The 26,924-nt window shown below is 42.8% G+C and overlaps 1 protein-coding gene across 1 annotated transcript; it reads left to right on the forward strand.

The window, feature by feature from the left end:
- The first annotated feature begins 45 nt into the window (after positions 1-45).
- On the forward strand, positions 46-26,025 carry OGFOD1 (2-oxoglutarate and iron dependent oxygenase domain containing 1). The gene is made up of 13 exons (XM_051846784.3): positions 46-255; positions 1,570-1,715; positions 5,549-5,595; positions 9,280-9,380; positions 13,145-13,261; positions 13,868-13,959; positions 14,151-14,279; positions 14,580-14,693; positions 17,091-17,170; positions 17,785-18,095; positions 22,603-22,725; positions 23,266-23,324; positions 24,541-26,025. Exons 1-13 carry the CDS (start codon positions 102-104, stop codon positions 24,700-24,702), a joined length of 1,635 nt encoding a protein of 544 aa, XP_051702744.2. The 5' UTR covers positions 46-101; the 3' UTR covers positions 24,703-26,025.
- Positions 26,026-26,924: the final 899 nt, after the last annotated feature.

Genomic DNA, 26,924 nt, shown 5'->3' on the forward strand with positions numbered 1-26,924 from the left:
AGTGCTGGAGAACACGGGAACTGAGGCATTCTGGGAATTGTAGTCGCCGTGGGGAAGTAGGTGCTTGGTCAGTGTGGCGTGAGACTGTATCTTGTTAGGAGATGAATGGGAAACGGCCTGCTGAGCCCGGCCCGGGCCGCGTGGGGAAAAAGGGAAAGAAGGAGGTGATGGCGGAGTTTTCGGAAGCTGTCACGGAGGAAACCTTGAAAAAGCAGGTGGCTGAAGCCTGGAGTCGCAGGGCGCCGTTCAGTCACGGTAACTGGGGGCTATGACGGCTGAGGCGCCGAGCGGGGGGTCTGAAGCAAAGCCCAGTGCAGCCGGGGCCACGAGGAACCGGGAGAACTTTGGCCGCCTCCGACCCTCCTCCCTCGGCTGCCACTCCTTTTCATTCTAAATTCAGTTTGGATTTAGAAACGCGAAAGAGGAGGAAACGTAGGCCGGAGAGTTTGGGAAAGTAGAGGGCCTGCGAGTCGCCGATTATGGATTCAACTTTTTTAAACTTGAATTCCTTCTTATGTAAAAGGGGCTAATCGCGTTTACCTCGGAGAGGTGCCGAATGGGATTAGTAAACCCAGGCATTTACTTCTTCGGTAAACATTCCAGCACCTGCTCGGGTGGCCCGGGTGAGCGCGGCGGCCCCTTGGGGTTCCAGCCAGGGCATTTGTGGGGGGCTGCCGAGAGAGCAGGTGCCTGCGCTTAACCCATTTTAACGTGGTTGGCTGCCCGACCTAGGAAAATACACAGGAAGGAAGATTCCAGTCTCAGCTTCAGACGTGACCTTACAGCATAGAACCCTGCTGACTGTGTCACGCGCTCCCTGGTTTCTGTTTTCCTTGTTAAGTGCTTTGAAGAGGCGTGTGGGGTGCCCTGGCTGCACTGGATGGTGATAGTTGAGTGTTTTGTGCGAGCTCCGAACGCTCAGGCGTCTCAGTTTCCTCGTCTAGAAGATGGGTATAGGGATAACGCCTACTGAGTTGCTGAGATTAAATGAGATAATACACCTAAACCACGTGGGTCTGGCTTGTAGTAGCTGAGTGGTGGTGATTAAGGGGCCATTCACAGTCCAGCCCGTCGGAGGCAGTGGGTAAAATGCTGGGATAGAAATTAAGGAACTAGAGGAGGTTATGCCTTACCTGGTGGGGGAGGGAGGTGGGGAGGACTCCTATGTAAGGACTTCCTTGACAATAACTGGAGGAAAAATAAAGCAGGGCTAAAGAGGAACTGCCAGCCAGTGTTGCTACTCTTATTAGCTACTGTTATTTTAATATTGGGGGAAGTGAATTAAAAATCTAACATACATTCAATTCAGTAAGTAATTGAAACTCAGAAAAAGGACAGAATCCTTGGTTGGCTGACATCACCTGTACTTATCTTAAGGACAAGTATTTTTAACCATATTATATTTTTTTAAAAATAGCATTGAGTGGATAAAGAAAAGCTGAACTTAACGATTCTTCCTCTAAATCTTAGAATTTAGGTGTTAGGTTCCCAAAACTTCATGACCATCATCTTTTGTATTCCCTCTACTGTGTTAAAAAAGAGCCATATATGGTGTTTTCCTTCCAACAGAAGCCATTGTCATGGACGTGGACCCCTTTCTTCACTGTGTGATCCCAAACTTCATCCAAAGCCAAGACTTCTTGGAAAGGCTTCAGAAAGAACTTTTGAACTTGGACTTCCACGAGAAGTATAATGATTTATATAAGTTCCAACAGGTATTTTTGTGTTCAACTTGAATTTTTGCTCTTCTCCCTCAGAAACTTATTATCTATAAAAGACTTATGTACATTTCAGACTGAGTTTGCCTTAGAAGGTCCTCATGTTGGCATTGTTAAAAACATTCTTCATTTAACAGAAGTTTACCAAGTATCAACTATGTGCTAATTGCTGTAATTATTATATGAGAGACTGACAGTTCTTTCCTGTAAGACTTTAAATTCTAAAATAATAAGGTTGATAGTGATATGACAGAAATAGTCAAGAAATAGATTAAGCTAATAAATAAGTACATTATAAGCAAGGGGGTGAAGTGCATTTTGGGGAGTGGTATGGTGAACAGAGGCATACATTGAGAGATAACAATCTTTTTAAAAGTGTTAAGGTTTCTTATTTCTTTAAAAGGCAGAGCATCAGACAAAGAGGGAGATCTTCCATCTGTCAGTTTACCTCACAAATAGCTGCAATAGCCAGGAACTCTGGGTCTTCCACATAGGTAGCAGGGCCTAAGCACTTGGGCCATCATCCGCTGCTTTCCTGGGTGCATTAGCAGGGAACTTGTTCGGAAGTGGAGCCACTAGGACTCAAATCAGCATTCTGATATGAGATGCCAGCATGCAAGCAGCAGCTTAAACCACTATGCCACAGTGTCAGCCCCAGCCATTTAGAACCTGAGTTCCTGTCTGTGTTTTAGGTGGTTTGGATTCCAGTAGGTTCTGCATTGCAATATGTCTGCACCATTAAATCCATTCTTTTTGTTGTTGTTGTTTTAGTGGAAAATTTTAATTAGGCAGAAAAGTCTTTCAAGATGAAGGCTGATTTTACTACATAGCAGGTACTCGGTATAGAAATATAGATCTTTGGGGCGGGTGCCGCGGCTCACTAGGCTAATCCTCCGCCTTGCGGCGCCGGCACACCAGGTTCTAGTCCCGGTCGGGGCGCCGGATTCTGTCCCGGTTGCCCCTCTTCCAGGCCAGCTCTCTGCTGTGGCCAGGGAGTGCAGTGGAGGATGGCCCAGGTGCTTGGGCCCTGCACCCCATGGGAGACCAGGAGAAGCACCTGGCTCCTGGCTCCTGCCATCGGATCAGCGCGGTGCGCTGGCCACGGCGGCCATTGGAAGGTGAACCAACGGCAAAAGGAAGACCTTTCTCTCTGTCTCTCTCTCTCTCACTGTCCACTCTGCCTGTCAAAAAAAAAAAGAAATATAGATCTTTGGTTTCCCCAGTTTAGAGGTATATTTTTCAGCCCATGAAATACATCACTCTTGGAAAGCCCTTAGAAAACCTCAAGGATGGGGCTGGCTCTGTGGCACCGCTGGTTAAAGCCCAGGCCTGCAGTACCAACATCCCATATGGGCACCAGTTCAAGTCCTAGCTGCTCCACTTCTGATCCAGCTCCCTGCTAATATGCCTGGGAAAGCGGCAGAGGATGGCCCAAGTCCTTGGGCCCCTGCACCCACATGGGAGACCCAGAGGAAGCTCCTGGCTTCAGATAAATCTTAAAAAACAAAACAAAACAAAAAAAAAACTCAAGGACATAAACACTTAAGATTCCAAAAAGTAAATAAAGATGAAAAAGTCATATTGCTTTCTTTGCATTTTCCTTTCGATTTCACCTGGAATGAGAGAATATCTAACAAATTTCTCTTTGTTTTGTTCTGTTACACCAGAGCTAATAGTCTGGTCGGTGGGTGACAACCCTGCCCCACTGTATATGTGATTGAATTAACCAGATTACATACATAAATTATATGAATCTTGATAATTCAGAAAATCTAAGAAAAAAATTTCTTAAAAAGTCGTTTATTTTTCTTAATTTACATATTTGAAAGGCAGAGATACAGAGAGATCTTCTATCTGCTGGTTCACTCCCCAAATGGCCATAAAGGCCTGGGCTGGGCCAGGTTGAAGCCAGGAGCTTCTCCCAGGTCTCCCAGCTGGGTGTCAGGGCCAAATACTTATGCCATCTTCTGCTGCTTCCCCAGGTGCGTTAGCAGGAAGTTGAATTGGAAGTAGAGCATCTGGGACTCAAACCAATGCCTGTATGGATTGCTGGCACTGAGGTGAAGGCTTAACCTTCTATGCCACAGCACTAACCCCAAGATTCATTTATTTATTTGAAAGAGTTACAGAGAAAGAGATCTTCTGTTTGCTGGTTCACTTCCCAGATGGCCCCAACAGCCAGGGCTGAGCCTGGACAAGGCCAGGAGCTTGTTCCAGGTCTCCCATATGGTGGCAAGGCCCCAAACCCTTGGGTCATCTTCTACTCCTTTTCCTAGCCATTAGCAGGGAGCTGGATCAGAAGCAGAACAGCAGAGACGCAAACCAACACCCATGTAGGCTGCCGATATCATGGGCAGTAGCTTTATTCCCTGTGCCTCAACGCTGGCCCCTTTTTTTAGACTTATTTACTTATTTGAAAGAGTTAAAGAGAAGGAACGAAGAAAATTAAACTTTTATCCATTGTAAAGTTGCATATGCTAATTCAAAATAGTTATCTGCCTTTGAATTGTACCGACTTGGATAACACTAGGCTTCTTATTGATTTAATACCATATGCAACTCTGGTTACTAAAATTGAGACATCAGAGTGGTTTTTACTTAATGAAATATAGCAGATAAAAATACTTCTGTGAAGTGAGTAAAAGGCAAAATAATAAAAAGTGATTAAAAATAATAAAGAATGGCGGGCTGGCATTGTGGCATAGTGGGTAAAGCCACTGTCTATGATGCCAGCATCCCTTATGGGTGCTGGTTCATGTCCTAGCTCCTTCTCTTCTGATCCAGCTCCCTGCTAATCCCCTGGGAAAGCAGCAGAGGATGGCCCAAGTGTTTGGGCCCCTGCCAAATAAATAAATAAATCTAAAAAAAAAAAAAAAAAAAAAAAAAACCTAGACACAAGATGACTACATGTTGTATGATTGCATTTATAGGTTCTGTTCTAGACTAGGCAACTACAGGAAGTGGATCAGTGGCTTCCAGAAGTTGGGGAAGTAGAGAATAGGAAGTAACTGCTTAAGGGTGCAGTGTTTCTTTTGGAGGTGATAAAAGGTTCTAGAATTAGATAGTGTTGATGGTTGCCCAACATTTTCTATCATTATCTGAATTACACACTCTCAAATGGCTAAAATGGTAAATATTCTATTATATACATTTTATCTCAATAAAAATATGTAAATGAATCATATTTCACCTTTACTCAAAATTTCCAGTGATTCCTCATTTCTTTGAATACAAGCCAACATACTTAAAATGGCCATAGCCCCCATTACCTCTGGCCTCATTTTATGCTGCTGCCACCCGCTCACACTCTGCTACTCACTCTTCCTGTGGTTTCTTGAATAGGCCAGACATGTTTCATGCTGAGGGCCTAGAATGCTCTTTGCCCAGGTAGTCCCTTGGCACACTTCCTGGCCTCCTTCAGATCTTCGCACCACCTCTCTGAAGCCCACTCTGGCCACCCTACTTACAAAATTGCATACTCCTCCCCACTGTAAACACTCCCTGTCCCCCTTCTGGTGGCTTTTTTCCTACATGCTAATCACCTTCTATATGCTGCTAATCTGTTTTCAGTTCATTGTCTATTTCTGAAAGCAAACATAAACTTCTCTGTAATAACTACTTAAGTCTTTGTAGAATGAATAAGGCACAGAGAGGCCAAGTAACTTGCCTGCGACACAGAGCTTCCAGATGGAAGAGCCCTGTATCAAGCCTCGGCCATCTGACCTTAGAGTCTAGACTCCTAACCACAACGCTATGTTGCCACAACACTCAGTAAACTACTCTCTTTTTCTCCATAAAATAAATTCTCTTTTTCTTTTTTCATGGTCAAGTCTGATGATTTGAAGAAGAGAAGAGAGCCTCATATTTCTGCTTTAAGGTAAAGTTATCATATTTGTTGGGTGCCTAATAAGTGCCAGGCAGAGAAGGAAGTTCTTTATTTTTTTTAAAGATTTATTTTATTCATTTGAGAGGTAGAGTTACAGACAGTGAGAGGGAGAGACAGAGAAAAAGGTCTCCCTTCTGTTGGTTCACTCTCCAACGGCCGCAACAGCCAGAGCTGCACCAATCTGAAGCCAGGAGCTTCTTCCCAGTCTCCCATGCGGGTGTAGGGGCCCAAGCACTTAGGCAATCTTCCACTGCTTTCCCAGGCCATAGCAGAGAGCTGGATTGGAAGAAGAGCAGCTGGAACTAGAACCAGTGCCCATATGGGGTGCTGGCACTGCAGGTGGAGGATTAACTTAGTGAGCCACGGCGCCGGCCCCCAGGAAATTCTTTAAATATTATGTCCTGTAAACTTTGTTAACATTATTATCCCATTTTATAGAGGAAGAAACAGACTCAGTAAATAATCTCTTTTACCTCACTAAAATTAAGGGAGCTAAGATTCAAAGCCAAGTCTGTTTCCAAGGCCGAAGTTCTCAATGGTAAAACATTCAACTTTGTTAGTAATCAAGGAAACACAGATTAACACCGGCAATACCTTTTTTTAAATGGAGATACCACTTTTACATGGTGGATTAGCCAGTATTAAAAATGAAAACTTCATGTTGACAGAGTATAGATACCTCAAGGGTACTTCAGAAAGTTCATGGATAACTGGTATTCAAAGATAAGTTTATTTATATGCAAAAAGTTTTTTGAAATCTATGCATAAGTTTTTTATAAACTTTTAAAATCGCTTATATACTACTGCAGTCTTTCTTAGATAGTTTTGAAAGACAAATGAAAATCCCTAAAACTATGAATGTCTTCTTGTAGAGTTCTGATAAAGTACTTGAGGATATGCTCAAACATTCCATATGGGATTGTTACAGTGTTGTGTATAACGACGAAAAATTACACACAAGCATTTTCCAAATGCTTGGGTATTATAGTTAGGTGGTTTGCCCTAGGATTGTCATACAACACACTCAAAGTTGGTTGGAGGAATTGCTGTAGAACCTTCAAAACTGGGTTCACCAGCCCAGGGCACAGTAAGCCAATTACACTGGGGTAGTAGCAGAGAGGAGTGAACAACTGCCCTGGGGGACAAAGCTCAGAGCAAGGAGCTGGGCAGTGACTGCATTATTGCAAGACTCCTTAAGGAGTGAGCGGCAAAGCTACTTACAGACTGAAGTTAGGATTGACAGGTGCACTCAGTTCATGTCCAGGTCCCTGGTTGGTCATGTCCTTTGGGGAATTTTATTGGTGACAGTAGGCCCAGTCAGCCAGATGGTAGTCACTTCTTGCTCAGGACCTGGGGTTCCTGGAAAAGGAACCCCTCAAGTCAAGACTGAATGTCAGGATGTTGTCCATCGGGGAGATCAGTGACCTCATGAGTCTTGTGTTCAGGCGCCTGGAGGGCCACCCGTACCATGCCCTCGTTTCAGTGAGAGGTTGATTTCCATTCATAAAAGCAGGACGAGGAAACTTTACAGGAAATAGACTGAGAGAGACCAGGACCTGATGATATCCAGCTCTGCATCAAAGGCACTTTACAGGGGCTTGGTTTTAGGATGACTTATAAAATATTAAGTAGATTCATGTGCATAATTTGAACTAATGTGAATATTTTAAAATGTTTTTAATTCATCATAGTTAACAATCTTCTCATGGTTGATTGGCTGAGTGTGAGTTATGAACTCAGATTGCTACAGAAAGCCAGTTAAGCTTTTAAATGGAATTGTTCACTGCCTTTTATCGCTGTCCTGTTAGCATCAGAATGTCTGTGAAAGATCGTACTCTTGTGCAGTTAGTTTACTGTTACTGCAATATAAAGTAATTGAAATCTTCTACAACAGTGCCACCCAGCTGTTCATTAAATAGTAGTGCTAGTATGAGTGCTCGTGATATTGTGATTTATAAGAAATAAATGTATTTGGTCTTAGTCTCCCTTCCTGACACAGCTTCTGAAACCACTGTATTTTCCCAAGTGAAATCAATGAAGGTGAATGGAGCGTCTTTTGATATTCATAAACAAATCCCTTGTAATAACACTGTGCTTCTATTCATGAGGTGAATTTTGCAAAGCCCAAAGAATGAGGGAGGTGCTGGTTGTTAGGGGAGCCAGCCATGGCTAGCTAGATGGCTAGAACTTCAGTCCAAACCACTGAAACCTCCACCTCCACAAGGGAAGAGGTGCTGATGGCTGGTTAAATTAATCACCAATGGCCAATAGTTTAATCCATCATGCCTGTGTATTAAAGCTTCCATAACATTTGCTAAGTACTGAGTACCGGAAGGTAGTGCAAGTGGCATGAACGTGGCCCTATTCCAATACTTTGCTTGAAGCATGTTTTACATGTGAATATCCCTGAACTGTATCCTTGTGTTATAATCTACTAAGTAAACTGTCTAGCAGATGATCACATCGGAGGCAGGGGTTGTGGGAACCTCTGATTTATAGCTAGTCCAGTGAAAACATGTCAGCCTGCACTTGTGATTGGTGTCAGAAGTTGGAGGGGCAGTCCTGTGGGACTGAGCGCCTAACCTGTGCTAGCCCTGGAAGCTAGTGTCAGAGCTGAATTAAACTGTAGGATACCCACCTGGTGTCTCGTCAACCAAGAGAAACAGGCTGTATGCAAACATTAACAGGTTTACTCAGGGAAGAATAGGAGTGACCTGGGCCTGGAAGACACAAGTCCAACAACTTTGAATGACTTGGGAAGTGACCAGAAGTCATCAAATTCTCGTCAGAATTTCTAAATTCCATGACAGTTAATGTTCATGCACCATTACACAGTGAGCATACATCAGCTGGAGCCAAAAAGGCAGTCTCTAGGTAAGGGGGGTGGGGGGAGGGCAAGTTTCTTACAGGTTGAAGATTACCGTTTTTAGAGCATAATTAGTCATTTAAAGTAATTTCAGATTAGTCCCAAACATTCTTTAGAGGCAGGGTATGCTGAATAGAAGACTGCCAATTAATTGAGAAAGGACATTTCTGGGAATAGATAAGGACAGTACAGGTGAAGGGTGAGGCCCGGCACAAGGTTGCTCCAGATGGCTAAGCTGAAACAATGTGCAGATCACCCAAGGATTAACAACGCTGCCCCTACCTCCTCAGACAGGTCTCCCTGTGTGTTTCTCTTGAATGCTTTGCAGGTTTTTATAGGAGCAGTTTGTTCTCATGGCAAAGGATCAGTCAGTGTGGGAAGGAACTACTCTTTGTTGAAAGTGAACTGTGCAACAAAAACAGTTGAGCTTTCCATTTTAGTGCTGAAATGCATATCTAAACATTAGTAATTTGGAATGGAACACTGATATGGTAAATTGTTAGAACAGAGATCAAACTGCTGGGGCAGAGGGCATACCTTAAGTTTAAGGGGAAGAAAGTACTGAGAAAAGGAAATATTAAGCAAAATTGTGCTATAGTAGGTAGATATTTACATTTATTTATCTGGGACCACCAGTCTTAAACTATCCAAGTTTAAACTGACAACATCTGTCAGGATCTCTTGAATGAAATCTGAGAATGTCGGAATCTCTTGAATAAAGTGTGACCTCCAGGAAAGAATTGCTATGGCATAGATCCAAATAGAGCCCACGCTGTGGCATAACAAATTATCTTCCATTATGTTTCTAGGAAACTTCTGTTTGAAGATTTCCGAGCCTGGCTTTCTGACATTTCTAAGATTGACCTGGAACCAACTATTGACATGTCCTGTGCTAAATATGAATTCACTGGTAAGGAACATAAGGCTCTGTAAGACTTAAAGGCTTCGCTAACACCGATGGAAAGATGGTACCAAAATACTAGCCTGAATGTCCCCGTGTAGCATAGGATTTCCCTAATAAGGATCTGCCTTATATAGACATACAAAAGATACCCAACATATTGGAAGGCTCTTTTTGAGAACTGTTGACAAGATGCTTGTAGTTTACCTACATACCAGCTTTCGATATAATATCAGGAAATTCAGGGGTGATATTAGAAACTCGTCTTCAACTTCCTTTTCTTAGGAAGTCCTTTCTTGGGAATCATGGTTCTCAATGCTATTTTTCTAGATCTTTTATTTTGAAAGTAGTAAGTGACAACATTCTTAAAGGAGAAAAGTCAAACATTGGAGAAGCACACAGTGTGAACTGTCCTCAGCTCCTTTACCTCCCTGCCCCTTTTCTCTTCATTGGTGTCCTTTGTCACCAGTTTGGTGACATCCTTCCACTTCTCTTTTGCAGTGCATAAATGGCATTTTGAAAACAAGTATCATTTTTCACTTAGAAGGGAAAGTATGTTTTTGATTTTAAAGGATAACTTGGTGATACATATGGAAAAGTTATGTTATATATGTTATTCAACTATATATATATATTTTTTTAATTTAAAGTAATTTCAGATTACAGAAAAGTGTCAAGAGAGTCCAAGTAATTTTCTTCCTCTTTTACTTGAGATTAAGTTGCTGTCGTGCTGTTGTGTGATCCCTGAGTACTTGAGTAATTCCTGTGACAAGGACATTCTCCCACGTGATAGTTACAAACCATCTATGTCAGGAAACTAGCATTGATGTGTTACTCCCATCGCATCCACAAGCCCCATTCCAGTTTCATTATTTAGTCCTTTATAAAAGCAAAAGGACCCAGAACATTACATTTATTTATTATTACTTATGAGGCCTCTCAGTCTGTAGCAATTCCCCAGTCTTTCCCAGCCTTTCATGATCTTGCTGCTTCTGAAGGACTTACAGATACTATGTAATCTGCCTCAGGCTGGGTTTGTCTGATGTTTCCTCATTGTTAGATTCAAGATATGCAGTTCTCTGCAGGAATAATTACAGAATTAATGCTGTATTCTTTTCCTTCTTCCTTCCTTCCTTCCTTCCTTCCTAAGATTTATTTATTTGAAAGGCAGAGTGACAGAGAGAGAGAAAGATCTTCCATCTACTGATTTACTCTGCAGTGGCCGGAGCTGAAGCCAGGAGCCCAGAGATTTATCCAGGTCTCCCACATGGGTGCCAGGGATCCAAGTACTTGGGCCATCTTCTGTTGCTTTCCCAGGTTCCTTAGCAGGGAGCTGGATCTGAAGTGGAACAGCTGGGACTTGAACCGATGTTATGGGATGCACCACAACTCCGGCCCCAATGCTGGGTTCTTTTCATTGCATCCTTTTAGGTGGTACAAGGGTTCTCTGTGTCCATTATTAGTGATATTAACTTTGATCATTTGATTAAGGGGTTGACTGACATCAGTTTTTATACTGTTCATTTTCTCCATCAGTTATTATGTATTTTGGGGGAGATATTTTATGTAAATGTCCATTTCTCACCAAATTTTGATTCACTTCTTTTAGCATCCAGTGATGTCACTGGCTAAATTATAACTATGAAGATTGCCAAATGATGATTTTATAGTTGTCATTCCACTGGAAAGAAAATCTTTCTTTCTACCCATTATGCATTCATTCATTTATTTATATTTGTATTAATTTTTGGATTACTATTTATGAAATGGCTATTATCAGGTATTACCACTATATCGGTATTTATGTTGTTGCCAGTTTAATCAAGGAAAACCCCCTCTGATTTGTGTGTGCTTTTGTTATGTCCCCATCATTCTTTCATTTTTTGTTTTGTGTAAAGGAAGATATACCAAGTTTATATTGTGTTTTCCATGTTCAGGTCCTCAGATGACCTGGAGTTGGGCCATTTTTCAAAGGATCCTGATTTTTTTTAGTGGAAAATAAGTGATACTTAAAAATGAGATTTGGAGCTAACCCACTACTTGCAACACTAGCATCCCATGTCAGCCTGCCAGTTCAAGTCCCAGCTACTCTGCTTCTAGTCCAGCTCCCTGATAATACACCTGGGAAAGCAGCTGGCTTAAATCCTTGGCATGGAGTTCCTCTCTCTCTCTTCTATTCTGTCAGTTTGCCTTTCATATAAATAAAAAATCAGATAAAATTTTTAAAAAATCATTATCTGGACTGTAGCTGCGTTTGCTATTAGGGGGTCACTGCTCCCATATCCTTGCAGTGAAAAGAGGTAGCAAACGTATGTATGCATTTACATGCACATGTGGATACATACACATATTTACACTTACATATATATATATTTACACTTACATATATATATATATGTATATTTTACAGGCAGAGTGGACAGGGAGAGAGAGAGAGACAGAGAGAAAGGTCTTCCATTGCCGTTGGTTCACCCTCCAATGGCCGCCACACTTGGGCCAACCTCCACTGCACTCCCTGGCCACAGCAGAGAGCTGGCCTGGAAGAGGGGCAACCGGGACAGAATCCAGTGCCCCAACCGGGACTAGAAACCAGTGTGCCGGCGCCGCAAGGCGGAGGATTAGCCTATTGAGCCGCGGCGCCAGCCAACTTACATATATTTTTAAACCTCTATATCTATATAGATACAGGAAACTAGATTCACATTGATTCCTTCAGTTCCAGTTGACCACCACAGAATTCATGATAGACTTCTCCTTTTCTATGTTTGTAATTCCCTTCTTCAACAGTGAAAAGACCTGACTGCATCATCCCCTATGTATACATTTATTTGGGGGAGGGGGAATCCCTCCCTGTCTAAGTGGTCTCAGTTCACTGTAGCCTTCCCCTCTCCTTTCACCTTGCATGGATGGCTACCATGCTCAGCCCCTCCTAATGGCTTCTAGAAGGTTAAGTTAAAAAAAAATTAATAGGAACAAGTATAAAAGTATCTATATACATAATATTCATTAAAATGTTCTTTATAATAGCCAAGAAAAAGAACCAGTTAACAAATAGGAAATTGATTAAATAAGGGAGGGAGGTAAATTCATAATCTATATAGTAGAATAGCTGTACAATCATTTAAAGTGATGTCAAGGGAGCAAACATTTAGCCCAGCAGTTAAGATGCCTGCATTCCACTTCAAAGTTCCTGGGTTCGAGTCTTGGCTCTGGCTCCTGACTTCAACTTCTTTCAGTATAGTCCCTGGGAGGCAGCAGTGCCACCCACGTGGGAGACCTAGATTGTGCTCCTGGCTCCAGCCCTAGCCCAGCCCCATCCATTGTTGGCATTTGGGGAGTGAATTAGTGGATAGGAGTGCATGCTGTACCTGTCTCTCTCCCTCTCTCACCCTCCCATAAATAAAATTGTTTTATATTTTTAAATGCTGTCAAGTGTGTATTGATATGGAAAGACATTTGCTGTGTAATTAAACAAAACAGGCCACAAACAACCACTGAGCCACTGTAGGATGCCATATTTTACAAAGCAAATACACATATATAGGAAAGATACTACATGCAAAAATAGTTAGTAGCTGCTATTTATATTTGTGTTTTTCTGTTTTTAAGATTTCTTTATTGAATTTTATTTTTTCACTTAGAAAAGGAAAAAGAAGTGTCATTTTAACATGACATTTAATATGACTATCAGATAAACTAATAATAAATGCAGAATCGGGTGGCAGCTGCTGTTGTCTGTGCAGGGGTCTAAGGTGTGCATTAAACCATTGCAGATGCCCTATTATGCCATGATGATGAGCTGGAAGGACGCCGGATCGCCTTCATTCTGTACCTCGTACCTCTTTGGGACAGGAGCTTAGGGGGCACCCTGGACCTGTACAACACTGATGGTAAGGCAGTCATGCTCGTCACCCCCAGTGACCACTTCTGAATTAGAACCAAGTTGATTTAATATCACCATGCTCCTATATAATATCTGTGCTCCTCTGAGGAAGTGAAAGCTATTTGTAATAGTGGCTGCCTTAGGAGGAATAATGTCAGTTAGGCAACCAGCCACCTTGTTAAGTTGTACTTAACATAGTCCTTACCCAGTGATAAATTAAAATCAGTTTGAGGTAGGATCCTGCTTCTGAGTGCTGACCATGGAAAGGCGGAACACATTACAAAGGTAGCTGTAACTAAGCATCTGCCAGGACCAGTCTGTTTGACAAGAAGTCAGGATTTTGTTTAATGACTGACACCACAAGGTATCTCCAGGAAACTTTGAGCACTCACTCTGGCCCTCATCAATAATAGATGGATGATATAAAGAACTGATACCACCTAGCAGAAAAGCAAGTATGCATGAAAGAGATGGAATTTTGTGGTTTCGTAGAGTCTGAAGAGTACATCTTGGTACCCTCAGAAATTTGAGAATTGTCAAGAGTGAAATGAGCAGCCTGCAAGTGGTTAATGACAATGAACCACATTTACGGATGTGTTCTCTCCTGGTGCAGAACACTTTCAGCCGAAGCAGATTGTCAAGTCTCTTGTCCCTTCGTGGAACAAACTGGTTTTCTTTGAAGTGTCTCCAGTATCCTTTCACCAGGTAAAGACTGTAAGCCACAAATGTATGGAGTACTAAAGATTGTGGTTTTGAGACACCCGTAATCCAAATGTGGTAGTTTCTTGTGGGGCTTGTTTCCATACCCAGCATGGAGGATCCTGAAGTCCGTGTGCATTGGTTGGCAACCTCCTCATTCCGTGTTGCTGACCTTCCTGCTGGCCTTGTCCTTTCAGGTGGCTGAAGTCCTCTCTGAGGAGAAGTCGCGCTTGTCTATAAGTGGCTGGTTTCATGGTCCTTCGTTAACCAGGCCTCCCACCTACTTTGAACCCCTCATTCCTCGGAACCCTCACATCCCACAAGATGTAAGGAAAATTATTTGGATTCTTTATCTTAGGAGCTGTAGCATATCATTCATTTTTCTCATTTTAAAAGTTAGCTATTCCCAATGATGAAACTGGACTTTGAGCTTGCCCCTTCCACTTGCCATGGATAGACTTTGATAGACTTTTGATAGTGTCTTTCCCAGGCAGTTTTCTAGTACTTTATGTTTGATAGGAAAAACTTATAAAGTGAAGACTTGCATGTATCTCACTATTGTGAAATGATGTAAGAACAAAAGCTATAGGAAGTTAATACATCTTTTAAATCTGATTCTTTGTAAGCATGAAATTTTGTATGATTGGATCAATCCTACTTATCTGGACATGGATTACCAAGCTCAAATTCAAGAAGAATTTGAAGAAAGTTCTGAAATTCTCCTGAAGGAGTTTCTTAAGGTAGGGCAGCATTTCCTGTTCATCTTGTTTGGCGGTCTTGCTTCCTGAATGGGTAAAGAGGCATCATCAAAAGCTTTTGTTTTGAAAATATAGAAATGATAATAGCTAACTCTGGTTATCAGTTGTATGATTAGTGAGGTAAAAGTCCTCTGGGTATTCCATTAGTCTTTAGAGTCTCGCCAGTACCTGTACACACATACACACACACACACAGACACACACACACACACACACACACGTAGAAGCTTCCACCCTAAAAGGGAATTATGTATAGTTATCTTTCTATTCATTTGATAAATGTAGTGCTTATTATTACTTAAAAAATTTTTTTAAGATTTATTTATTTGAAAGGCAGAGAGAGGGAAGGAGGGCTGCAATGACCCAGGCTGAAGCCAGGAACCAGGAGCTTCTTCTGGGTCTCCCACATGGATACAGGGCCTCAAGTCCTCAGGCCCTCTTCCACTGCTTTCTCAGGCTCATCAGCAGGGAGCTGGATCAGAAGTGGGGCAGCCGGGATTCAAACCAGCACCCATATGGGCTGCCAACACTGCAGGTGGAGGCTTAACCTTCTATGCGACAGTGCTAGCCCATACTTAAAAATATTTTTATTAATTTGTCTTCATTTTATTTGAATAACACAAAGATAGAAATCTTCCATCTGGTGGTTTATTCCCCAAATTCCCTCAAATAGTCAAGACCGAAACCAGGGACCCAGAACTCACTATGAGTCTCCTACATGGGTAGCAGGAACCCAAACTTGAGCCATCATCTGCTGCCTCTCAGGGCATGTATTATCAGGAAGGTAGATTAGAAGTGGAGGAGCCAGGACTCAAACCCAGCACTCTAATGTGGGGTGTGGGCAAACCAAGCAGCAACTTAACCATTGCACCAAATACTCCTTACTACTGTTTTTCTTTTAATGTTTATTTAAAAGGCAGAATAATAGAGACTTTGTATCTACCAGCCCGATTCCTATCAGCTAGGGTAGGCCAGACCAAAGCCAGAAGCTTACAACTTCATCTGGGTCTCCCACTTGGGTGCCGAGGGTCCAAGCACGTGAGTTATCTGCTGCCTCCCAGGATGCATGAGAAGGAAGCTGTATCAGAAGAATAGCCAGAACTCAAACCAGCACTCCAAATGGGATGCTACTTTGTCACTACCCTTGCCCCATTATTGCTTTTAATAATAGACTATTAATGAATATTTGACAATGATGAGATAACTTATTATCATGGAAGGAAATCAGAAGTCAGACAGTCTCTATTCATGTCCTGTCTGTGGTCTTAATAACCTGAGCAAATCACTGAATCTAATTATACAATCAGACCTTCCTTGCCTTCCTTGCAGAGTTGTTCTGGGGGCCAAATGAAGTGACACATGCTGATAGGGTGAATCAGTTGACCTTGGGTCCCAGGTAATCATGATCTCAAAAGCTGTTCCTCCATGAAAAAGGGTTGAGAAATCTACCTATTATCTCACTGTCTTGGAATGTTTGTAGCTGACATTAGCATATTATAGAAGTTGACAAATGTAGTAAATAAGCTTGTTTAATACTGTTTAACTGAGTTTCCTCCATGGTATGGGAACCTTCCTTTTTCACTTATTTGCAGCTGACAGGACTCCTTAGGAAACCACGTGGAACTACATGGAATACATAAATGTAAAGCCTCTTGTGGAGTATTTCAATACATTCACCAGCTTCTTGTAGTGACTTCTCAGGTTTAGAATGCTTAGTAAATGAAGGATCAAACTGAACCTAAGAATCTATTTTTACTTTACTGTATTTATTTGAGAAGCAGAGAGTGATAAATAGAATTCCCATCCATTGGCTCACTCCGCAAATGTCCACAACAGCCGGGACCAAAAACACAACTCAAGTGTCCCACAAGAGTGGGAGGAGCAATATCATTGCGGCATCACCATTGCCTCCAGGGGCTGTGTAAGCAGGAAGCTGCAGTCAACAGCTGAAATCAGGAATCAAAACCAGCAATTCTGTGGTCCTGCTAGGCTAAATGCCCACTCCTAAGAACCTGTATTGCTACACAAAAATTTTTATTATAATGACATGGACTCCAATACAGTTTAGTTATAAAGAATTATGACTATTTTGTAAATACAGGAACTTGAAGGTTTAGCGTTTTGACATGAGATGTAGTATTACTTAAGGGAGTGAACCAAACTGGCCCTTAGGTCTCTTAGCTAAAGCAAGCTGATTTATCTAGTCTTTGCCCTGGCTTCACAACAGCAGGAGCAGGGGATCTCGTGTGAAAGGGATGACAATCAACTGGACCTTTTAGGGGTCAGCCAGACTGATGCTCTACCAAGCTGCTAACATCTGCCAAACCAGTATGGGATCTTAAGATTTACTAATTACTTCTTTATTTTCCCATTGTCCAGCCTGAGAAATTTGCAAAGGTCTGTGAGGCCTTAGAGAAAGAAGATGTGAAATGGAGCAGTCGAGGTCCTCCTAACAAAAGGTAGAACCTATCGTCCAAGACATTCGCTTCTGTGTTCAATACCTTTTTGTCTCCAAGATTCATCTCCAGTAAAAGGACATTTGCCCTAATGAGGTTTTGTTCCCAAGGACATCCAGTAGCAGGCCCTAACAAAATCTCACTCTTGTAACAACTTGTGCTTTTGAAAGGTATGCCAAAATTTCACAAGACAGATACAAAACTATGATCAGCTTTCTTTCTTTCTTTTTTTTTTTAAGATTTATTTTACTTACTTGAAAGGCAGAGTTACGGAGAGAGGAGAGACATCTTCCATCCACTGGTTCACTCCCCAAATGGCTAAAATAGCCACGGCTGGGCCAGGCTAAAGCCAGGAACCTGGAACTCCACCTAGCTCTCCCATGTAGATGGCAGAGGCTCAAGCACTCAGGCCATCTTCCACTGCTTTCCCAGGTACATTAGGAGGTAGCTGGATCAGAAATGCAGCGGCCAATACTTGAACTGGTGCTCATGTGGGATGCTGGTATAGTAGGTAGCGAGTCAACCCACTGCACCACAATGCCAGCCCCTCATGATCGGCTTGTATTCCATGAGTAATTTATGGCTTTGATGAACAAGTCAGCATTGCTTGCTTTCAGGTTTTATGAGAAAGCTGATGAAAGTACACTTCCTGATATCCTGAAGCTCTGCATGGAGTTATTTCGCTCCGAGGCAATGTTCTTGCTGCTCTCCAACTTCACAGGCCTGAAGCTTCACTTCTTGGCCCCTTCAGAGGAAGATGAGACTGACGACAAAAAGGAGGGAGAAGCAGCCTCTGTTGCAAATAACTCGGAAGAAGGGACCAGCCAGAGCTCCTCTGAGCCTGAAAATGAGGCAGCCATCAGCAACAACAGCCAGCAGACTGATGGCCAAATAGAATCACAGTCAGAGGAAAAGGAAGCAAAAAAAGGTATGCTGTTGTTAGGATTCCTCCTTAACCACTCACCGGTGAGTGACATGTTCACTGGACAAATGGTTCTTGAGTGACTACTGTTAGACTAAGCTGGAGAACAAAACACAAGGGCAGGAGAGGACGGGTTCACAGTATACATGAACAACAGGAAAACGTCAGATGACGCTAAGTGCCATACAGAACATTGAAATAAAGTGTAAAAAGGCATGGCTGAGCAGATGGATGATCTGGAAAAACCTCTCTGAGGAGCTGTCATTTCAGCTGAGATCTGAGTGACAGGGAGGATTCGTGGGAAGAGCATTCTAGGGAGGAGGCACAGCTGATACCTCCTGTTAGGCTAAGAGTAGCACAAGTAGGGGCTGGTGCTGTGGCGTAGTGGGCTAAGCCTCCACCTACAGTGTCAGCATCCCATATGGGCTCCAGTTCTAGTCCTGGCTGCTCCTCTTCCAATCCAGCTCCCTGCTTCCTTTTTTTTTTTTTTTTTTTTTTAATGTATTTATTTGAGAGGCAAAGTTGCAGGCAGCATCAGGGAGAGACAGAGAGAAAGGTCTTCCATCCTCTGGTTTACTCCCCAAATGGCTGCAATGGCTGGAGCTGAAGCTGATCTAAAGCCAGGTGCCAGAAACTTCTTCCAGGTCTCCCATGTGGGTCCAGGGGCCCAAACAGTTAGGCCATCTTCTGCTGCTTTCCCAGGTGCATTAGCAGGAAGCTGGATCAGTTCTCTGCTACAGCCTGAGAAAGCAGTGAAAGATGGCCCACGTCCTTGGGACCCTAGACCCACATTGGTAGACCCTGTTGAAGCTCCTAGCTTCGGATCAGCCCAGCTCTGCCCGTTGCGGCCACTTGGGGAGCGAACCATTGGATGGAAGACCTTTCTGTCTGTCTCTCCCTCTCTCTATCTGTAACGCTGCCTCTCAAAAAAAAAAAAAAAAAAAAGCACAAATAATGGAGACAAATATGGCTAGCCCTGGCTAAAATTTGTCTAAAACACAAGGCCATAAAGGAGAGAAAGGTTAGCAGTTTATTTCTGCTAAGTACCAATAACAGCCTAAGAAAATTGCCTAAATTTTGACAAGCAAACAGAAGGAAATTATTATAAGTAAAGAAATTTTATTATCTGCAATAAGAGGGAAGAGAGAAAATACAAGAAAGTTAAGAGGTAGCACTTCTGAGAAAGTTGGCACTGTCAGCTGAGCTGTGGCACATGCTCTGTGGTGTCTCAGCACCCGCCCGTGGGCTAGAGACCCTGTCACCTGCTCCTCTCCTCAGTTTCGCGTCCTCTGCTTCCACTTGAGGTCCTGGAGAAGGAGCCTGTGGAGTAGCAGACCAAGGGCAAGGGGTAGATTCCTGTGGAAACGAAGCCAGCGCTGTAAGATGCTGACCAGACGCAACATAACTCGTTCTTGGGAATAGACTAGGAAAATCCAACACTTTGTCTATGCTGTTCGATACACAGGTCAGCCTTTGAAAGATTAGTTTTCCTTGATAATTGATAATGGCATCTGTGCCTAGACTCTAAATGGAATTGGAGTGAAGACCAGTAGGCTTTTAAAAGATCAAGGACTTAAAAATCCTGTATCTGTCCACCTCTTTTCCTTTTTGGTTTTTTATTTTATGGGAATGAGCAACTTGGGAAAAAAACCTATGTGGGTACCAAAAAATGCCTTGCTTGTTAGTGAGCATCCATTGAATGTAAGACCCTAGGCCAAAACAGAGTGAAGAATACAAAATTGCATGAAAAAGATCACAGTTTACAAAGTTTACTATCTTGAAGAACACTATAAAGATTTTTCAGTTTAATAAAAACTATAAAATGGCTAAGCATATAATATTAGTGTCAAATGTTGTTGTAGCTATGATACGTCTAGTGAGATAACCAGACGCGCTATAGACCTGGCTGTTTTAAGGTTGATTTTAATTAATAAAAATACATCAATTTCAGTAACTACAAGGAAAATAATAATTCCCTACAGGTAGCTACCTTTAGCATTTGTAATCCCTTGATCTTTTTGCTATGTAGTATACACATATCTCTGTGTCACATTTTTAATGAGATTATTTTTTTTTCTTGACAGGCAGAGTTAGACAGTGAGAGAGAGACAGAGAGAAAGGTCTTCCTTTCCGTTGGTTCACCCCCCTAATGGCCACTACGGCCAGCGCGCTGCGGCCGGTGCACCGCGCTGGTGCAAAGCCAGCAACCAGGTGCTTCTTCCTGGTCTTCCATGCGGGTGCAGAGCCCAAGCACTTGGGCCATCCTCCACTGCACTCCCGGGCCACAGCAGAGAGCTGGACTGGAAGAGGAGCAACCGGGACAGAATCCGGCGCCCCGACCGGGACTAGAACCCGGGGTGCCAGCGCCTCAGGCGGAGGATTAGCCTAGTGAGCCGCGGCACCGGTCAATTTTAATGAGATTTTTAAACATATATTGTTTTGTAACTTTTATCCACTTAATGTTTCATAAATCTTGTCATTTTACTTCCTTTATATAGCAGTGTAACAGCTCTGCACAACCCTCTCACAATGCGCTTGCCTTACCCAATCAAAACAGTTTCATGTGTGTATCTGCTTTCCAACATTGCACTTTTAGAAGCTCTAAGAATATATTTTACAGAGAAAAGTTTTTGTAAGCTGTAGTATAATGTTTAATGACTACTAGGTATTTCAAGAATGATCTTAACCAGCCCTGTCTGTAAGGGATTTACATGGTTTGCAGTTTCTCACTATCTTTGTTCCTTGGACTAGCTTCTTAGAAGTACAAGTGCTACATCAAAGACTGCTCAGAATTTGAAGGCAATTACTAAATTGCCTTCCAAAAAAACTGGTATTTTTTAGATATAGCTTTGGTACATGATTTTTTTTTAAAGATTTACTTACATATTTACTTGAAAGACAGAGTTTTAATAAATAGAGAAAGAGAGACAGAGAGGTCTTCCATCAGCTGGTTCACTCCCCAAATGGCCACAATAGCTGGAGATGGGTTGATCGGAAACCAGGAGCCAGGAGCTTCTTCCAGGTCTCCCACATGGGTGCTGGGGCCCAAGCACTTGCCCATCCTCCACTGCTTTTCCAGGCCATAAGCAGGGAGCTGAATCAGAAATGGAGCAGCTGGGACTTGACCCAGCACCCATGTGGGATGCCAGTGCTGCAGGCAGAGTTTTAACCTACGCCACAGTGCCAGCCCCCGGTACATGATGTTTTCCTTCTTCCTGGCAAACTACTTATTGTATTTTCTTAGTTTATTTATTCTGTAGGTGAAAGTAGCATTTGTCTCTCATTGATTAAGATTCACGGTTGTACATTTTCCCCTGTATATTGATCCTTTGATTTTCTTTAATGAATTACCTGTCATGACCTCTGCATATTTTTCTTCCGGGTGTTTTCTCATTTTCTTATCTACTGTCGAAAATGTTGTGTGTACACATACTTACCTTCTGCCCTACATGTTGCAGTGGTTTGCTTATGAATCTCGTTCAGCCAGTTTTCAGTTGTTAGGTCCGTCCTTGTCTTTCATAGGGGTAGTGAAATGCTAAGGTGTCTCTTTCCTACCCTAAGATTAGATTTTTTAAAATTCAGCTTTTAATTTGTTTGTTTTATATTTCTTTGCAGATAAATATCTACTGCTTGAAATTTATTATAGAAAAATTATAGAAATTCAGATATTTTCCAACAAAATTGTCAGACCTGATCGTTTCTGACCATCTCTTATAAGGCCAGATTGATGGAGCAGCAAGTCAGCTGACAATGTATGGCAGTGGTTTCCCATCATTTCCTAATTGCCATTCCTTTGCAATCTAGCAGTTGTATCAAGGTTATTTAGAAATTTTTCTGGGGACTGGCACTGTGGTGCATCGGGTTAAGCTACTGCCTACAGTGCTGCATCCCATTTGGGCACCAGTTCAAGTCCTGGCTGCTCCACTTCCAATCCCACTCCCTGCTAATGTGCCTGGGAAAGCAGTAGAAGAGGACCCAAGTCCTTGGGCCCCTGCACCCAGATTGGTAGACCCTGATGAAGCTCTAGGCTTCAGCCTGGCCTAGTCCTGGCCGATGTGGCCATTTGGGGAGTTGTGCCAGTGATGGAAGATCTCTCCCTGTCTCTACAACTGCCTTCAAATAAATAAATAAATCTTGAAGGAAAAAAAAAAGTTTCTGGCCCGGGGTTGGCACTGTGGTGCAAAGGGTTCAGATGCTCCCCCTGCAACACCAGCATCTCATACCAGAGTGCCAACTTGAGTACCAGCTACTCCACTTCCAGTCCAGCTTTCTGCTAATATGTTTGGGAAAGCAGCAGATGATGGCCCAAGTACTTGCACCCCTGCTACCCACATGGGAGACCAGGCTGGAGTTCTTTCTTGGCTTCAGCCTGGCCCAGACTTGGCTGATGCAGCCATTTGCAGAGTGAACCAGTAGATGGAAGGTCTCTGTCTCTCTGTCACTCTGCCTTTCAAATAAATAAATAAATTGAAAAATAAATTTTTTTCTGACCTTTCTGTTGTTTTTTCCTTAGAATCAAGTGTTCCCACATGCCAAGGAGAACTGAGGCATTGGAATACTGGTCACTACACTTTAATCCATGACAACAGCCAGACTGAATTTGCGCTGGACTTGCTTCTCTACTGCGGCTGTGAAGGTAAGAGAAAAAGGAAAGCAGTGCTTCATTTCCTTAAAAGGTGCAGTCCTCTGGGTGACCCCCTCAAGCTGAACTAATTTAGAAGTAATTTGCATTGGCCAGGGTCTTAGGTCACAAGGATCTCGAAGTTGGAAGGGCTCTTTCAAGGCACAGGTCATGAATTTGTCTTCCAACTCCAAGAATTTATCTGTGACTAAGAAAAGGGGGTGGGCCCTACCATTATTTCCCTCAAGTCCTCCCCCTAGAAATACTGCTTTCGTGTATTTGTCCTTTTGGAGTACATTTAATTCTCGCTTAACTTTCTTATTCAAAGTTGATTGAATAAGCCTGCATTCTAGTATAGCTGTCTTAGGAAATTAAGTATTTAGGAGGAAGGAAGCCCATGATAAGCTCCATGGCAGTTCATGTTCACAGATCAGATTGGTGAGTGCTGAACTCCCAGATGGCTCACTTTTAAAACCCATGGGATTGGTGAGTGAAGTGATGATGTAAATCTTGCAATGAGAGTTTTCTGAATGCTGTCTGTTTTCCCCTTGTAAGGCTGGGAGCCAGAGTTTGGTGGCTTTACCTCCTACATTGCCAAAGGTGAAGATGAAGAGGTCAGTTGGTTTTCATACAAATTCTCATTCTAAGTTCTTTTCAATCTTCAGAGACCCAATTTTCCTAATCATCTGCCAGTGTCTGTAGCTCATCAGTCCATATTGGTCTGCTAGCAGTGGTTCTAATTTATAGCAAGAAACATTCATTCTGGGTTAAAGGTGTTAAAGGATAACTCACTAAACATTTATTTGAGGCCAGCGCCATGGCTCACTAGGTTAATCCTCTGCCTGCGGCACTGGCACCCCGGGTTCTAGTCCCAGTTAGGGTGCCGGTTCTGTCCCGGTTGCTCCTCTTCCAGTCTAGCTCTCTGCTGTGGCCCAGAAGTGCAGTGGAGGATGGCCCAGGTCCTTGGGCCCTGCACCCCATGGGAGACCAGGAGGCAGCACCTGGCTCCTGGCTTTAGATCGGCACAGTGCCAGCCGTGGCAGCCATTTGGGGGGTGAACCAACGGAAGGAAGACCTTTCTCTGTCTTACTGTTTAACTCTGCCTGTCAAAAAAAATAATAAAAAATAGGCCAGCGCCGTGGCTCAATAGGCTAATTCTCCGCCTGCGGCACTGGCACACCGGGTTCTAGTCCTGGTCAGGGCGCCGAATTCTGTCCCAGTTGCTCCTCTTCCAGTCCAGCTCTCTGCTGTGGCCCAGGAGTGCAGTAGAGGATGGCCCAAGTCGTGGGCCCTGCACCCACATGGGAGACCAGGAGAAGCAACTGGCTCCTAGCTTCGGATCAGCGCGGTGCGCCAGCCATGGTGCGCCGGCCGCAGTGCACCGGCCGCAGCGGCCATTAGGGGGTGAACCAACGGAAGGAAGACCTTTCTCTCTGTCTCTCTCTCACTGTCTATAACTCTCTGTCTCTCTCTCTCACTGTCCACTCTGCCTGTCAAAAAATAAATAAATAAATAAATAAATAAACAAACATTTATTTGACATTACTGAGAAATGCCTAGTTAAGGGCCTTGTGGTGCATTCCCACAAATCTTTCAGTTTAGTAAGATAAAAGTACATTAAGTAAAACCCTTCTGAGCATGTGCTGGAATAGGGTCATTGGAAAACGTCTTGCCAGCCAGCCAAAGGCTCTTCCTCTAGTGAAGGATCTCCCAAAGGACTCGTCCCAAGGTTAAGTTCTTGACATGGAAGCCACCTGTTCCCTGGTGAATCGTTGATGAGATGAAATGAATTCTTGTGTTCTGATGTGTCATTACGTTTGCCTGTTTCAGCTGCTAACGGTGAATCCAGAAAACAATTCTTTGGCATTGGTCTACAGAGATAGAGAGACTCTAAAGTTTGTCAAGCATATTAACCACCGAAGCCTAGAACAAAAGAAAACCTTCCCAAATAGAACAGGTTTCTGGGACTTTGCATTTGTCTACTATGAATGACAGAACTAGACGAAGCTAACCCATACTGGGAAATCTGAAAGAGCTGGGCTGGGAGTGAATGGTGTTCTGTCCGACAGCATTCTCAACACTGGTATCCTTTTACAGATTCGTATGATTGTCAATCTAGACCATGAGCTTGGAGCTGTATTTATCTCTTGATTTAAAAAATATATGTATATTTTTTAACATTGAGTTGTTTTCCAGTATTGACTTTTGTTGACTTCTTAGACTTTTTTAATTTAACTTCAATATTTTCTGTTTTCTTTATTGTGGTAAGATATGCATCACATAAAATTTAGCCATTTCTAAATGTGTAGTTCAGTGGTGTTGAGTACATTCACTGTTGTACAGTTGTCATAACCACCCATGTCCAGAACTTTTCCATCTTGCCAAACTGAAACTCCCTGCTCTCTTCTATCCCAGCCCCTTGCAACCACTGCTATTTCTATTAATTTGAGTACTCATTTTCCTTCATAACTAGAATCATACAGTATGTATCTTTTTGTGATTGGTGTGTTTCACTTAGTATAAGGTCTTCAAGGTTCATCCATTATGGCCACTAATTTTTTTTTCTCATCAATGAGTGCAGATTCTATTCTTCATAATTCTGGTTTAAAAAATTACAGAAACTTAAATCCTGTTCATGCTGGGCCTTAGGGTTCTGACACGGTTTAAGTCATTACACTGCCTATGGCTGTGTTCCCCAGTGACCCTCACAGGAAGTGTAGATTTAGACGATGTGTAGTACTATTCCCTGGGAAGAGGTCTGGCTTAATACTCCATGGCCTCAAGAAGCCTCTGCTTGGTAAAGAAGACTCGCTGCTTTTAGCCGAGCGCAGTCCCCAGGTGCCCACTGACTTTTGTATCCTGAAGCTGTGGCTTCTGTATAATTAATTCCTGCCTCACCTGTGGCTTTCATTTTCCTAAATATTGTAGGCTCAGCTATAGAACTGCTTGCCTTTTTTAAATGAAAAAGAGCAAAAGCTAAAAAGCCACATCTCAATGCCAAGAGGCTGTCCATCTGCTGTGTTTTTTTTCTCTGAACTCTTCTGGGAAGTTGTATCCTGACCACCTGTCTGTGGGACTATGCAGGGATGGATGAATGTTCTCATCCCATCCGCATATTATCTCCCTGTTTGCTTTCTCTTTCTACATTTTTCTAGCTACTGCAGTAATCTTTAGTGTATGTTTCACTAGTTAATTGGAAAAGCATTGGGCCTTTAAATTTCTTAACCACTCTTCTCTTTCATCTCAGAAAACTCTGAATACTAATTTTTTTCTCCTGAGCTTTGTATTTAAATAAACAGAGTGAGTTTCACCCTCCATCTTTTAAGTTGATGATCTCAAAAATGGTTTTGGATTATGTACCTCAGTCAGTAAAAAGTGTTTTAGCATGTGTGTTCATTTTATGGATACTTGTAAAGGTTACACATATAATGATAGTTATAAAACAAACACTAGCCTTTAAACGAGGTAACAACATCCCGAGCTAGTTCTCATATTGTTTCCCACACCCATATGGTAATGGGCTGTGTTACATGCATACCATTTTGGAGACAATTTTTTAACCATAGTGTGGTGACATTCAGATGGAATTGCAAATACTTGGTTATCAAAGGTTAATGTCAAGGCTTGCCTTCTCTAAAGACCTGCAGATTGAAGCTCATCTCTCTAACACTGCTGTTACTCAGTTGCTTCCTGATGTCTCTTCAAGAGGGAGATAGAAGGGTGAGGTTACTCTTAACCTCAAACAGTGGCAGAACCTCAGGCAGACCCAGGGCAAGGTGGTGGGTCAGTGGACGCAGGCACCACGTTAGGAAAACAGTCTGAAACTCACTGCTGTCAGCACCCTTTAAGGCCACCCATCATCCCTAGTTCCAGAGAGCTAAGTCCAAATCTTGGCCTACTACACAAGTATTATAATGTGCTCACTACAAAAGGATCCAGCGTCTGGGGGAGGAGAACCCCTAAGAACCCAACTCCGATGCTGCTGTCAGTTGGCTGATGAAATCTGCAGGTTGCATTTCCGCACGGAAGACACAAGTGCCTGAGAAGCTGCTTGCCCGTGGGACGTCAGCCTTGCTCTGGGCTCCTGCGGCCAGTGTGGACATGTAAGTGGCAGAAGAATGAAAACACGCACGTCTTTGTTTTGCCTCTCAGGAGAAAGCTGTGATGCTCGCCTGCGTGATTATGGCACCCCGCTCTTAATAGTGAGCCTCCAA

This window comes from Oryctolagus cuniculus, chromosome 18 (genome assembly GCF_051225735.1).
Source record: "Oryctolagus cuniculus isolate XC-2025 breed Fujian yellow rabbit chromosome 18, ASM5122573v1, whole genome shotgun sequence".
In the NCBI taxonomy this organism is placed as follows: Eukaryota; Metazoa; Chordata; class Mammalia; order Lagomorpha; family Leporidae; genus Oryctolagus; species Oryctolagus cuniculus.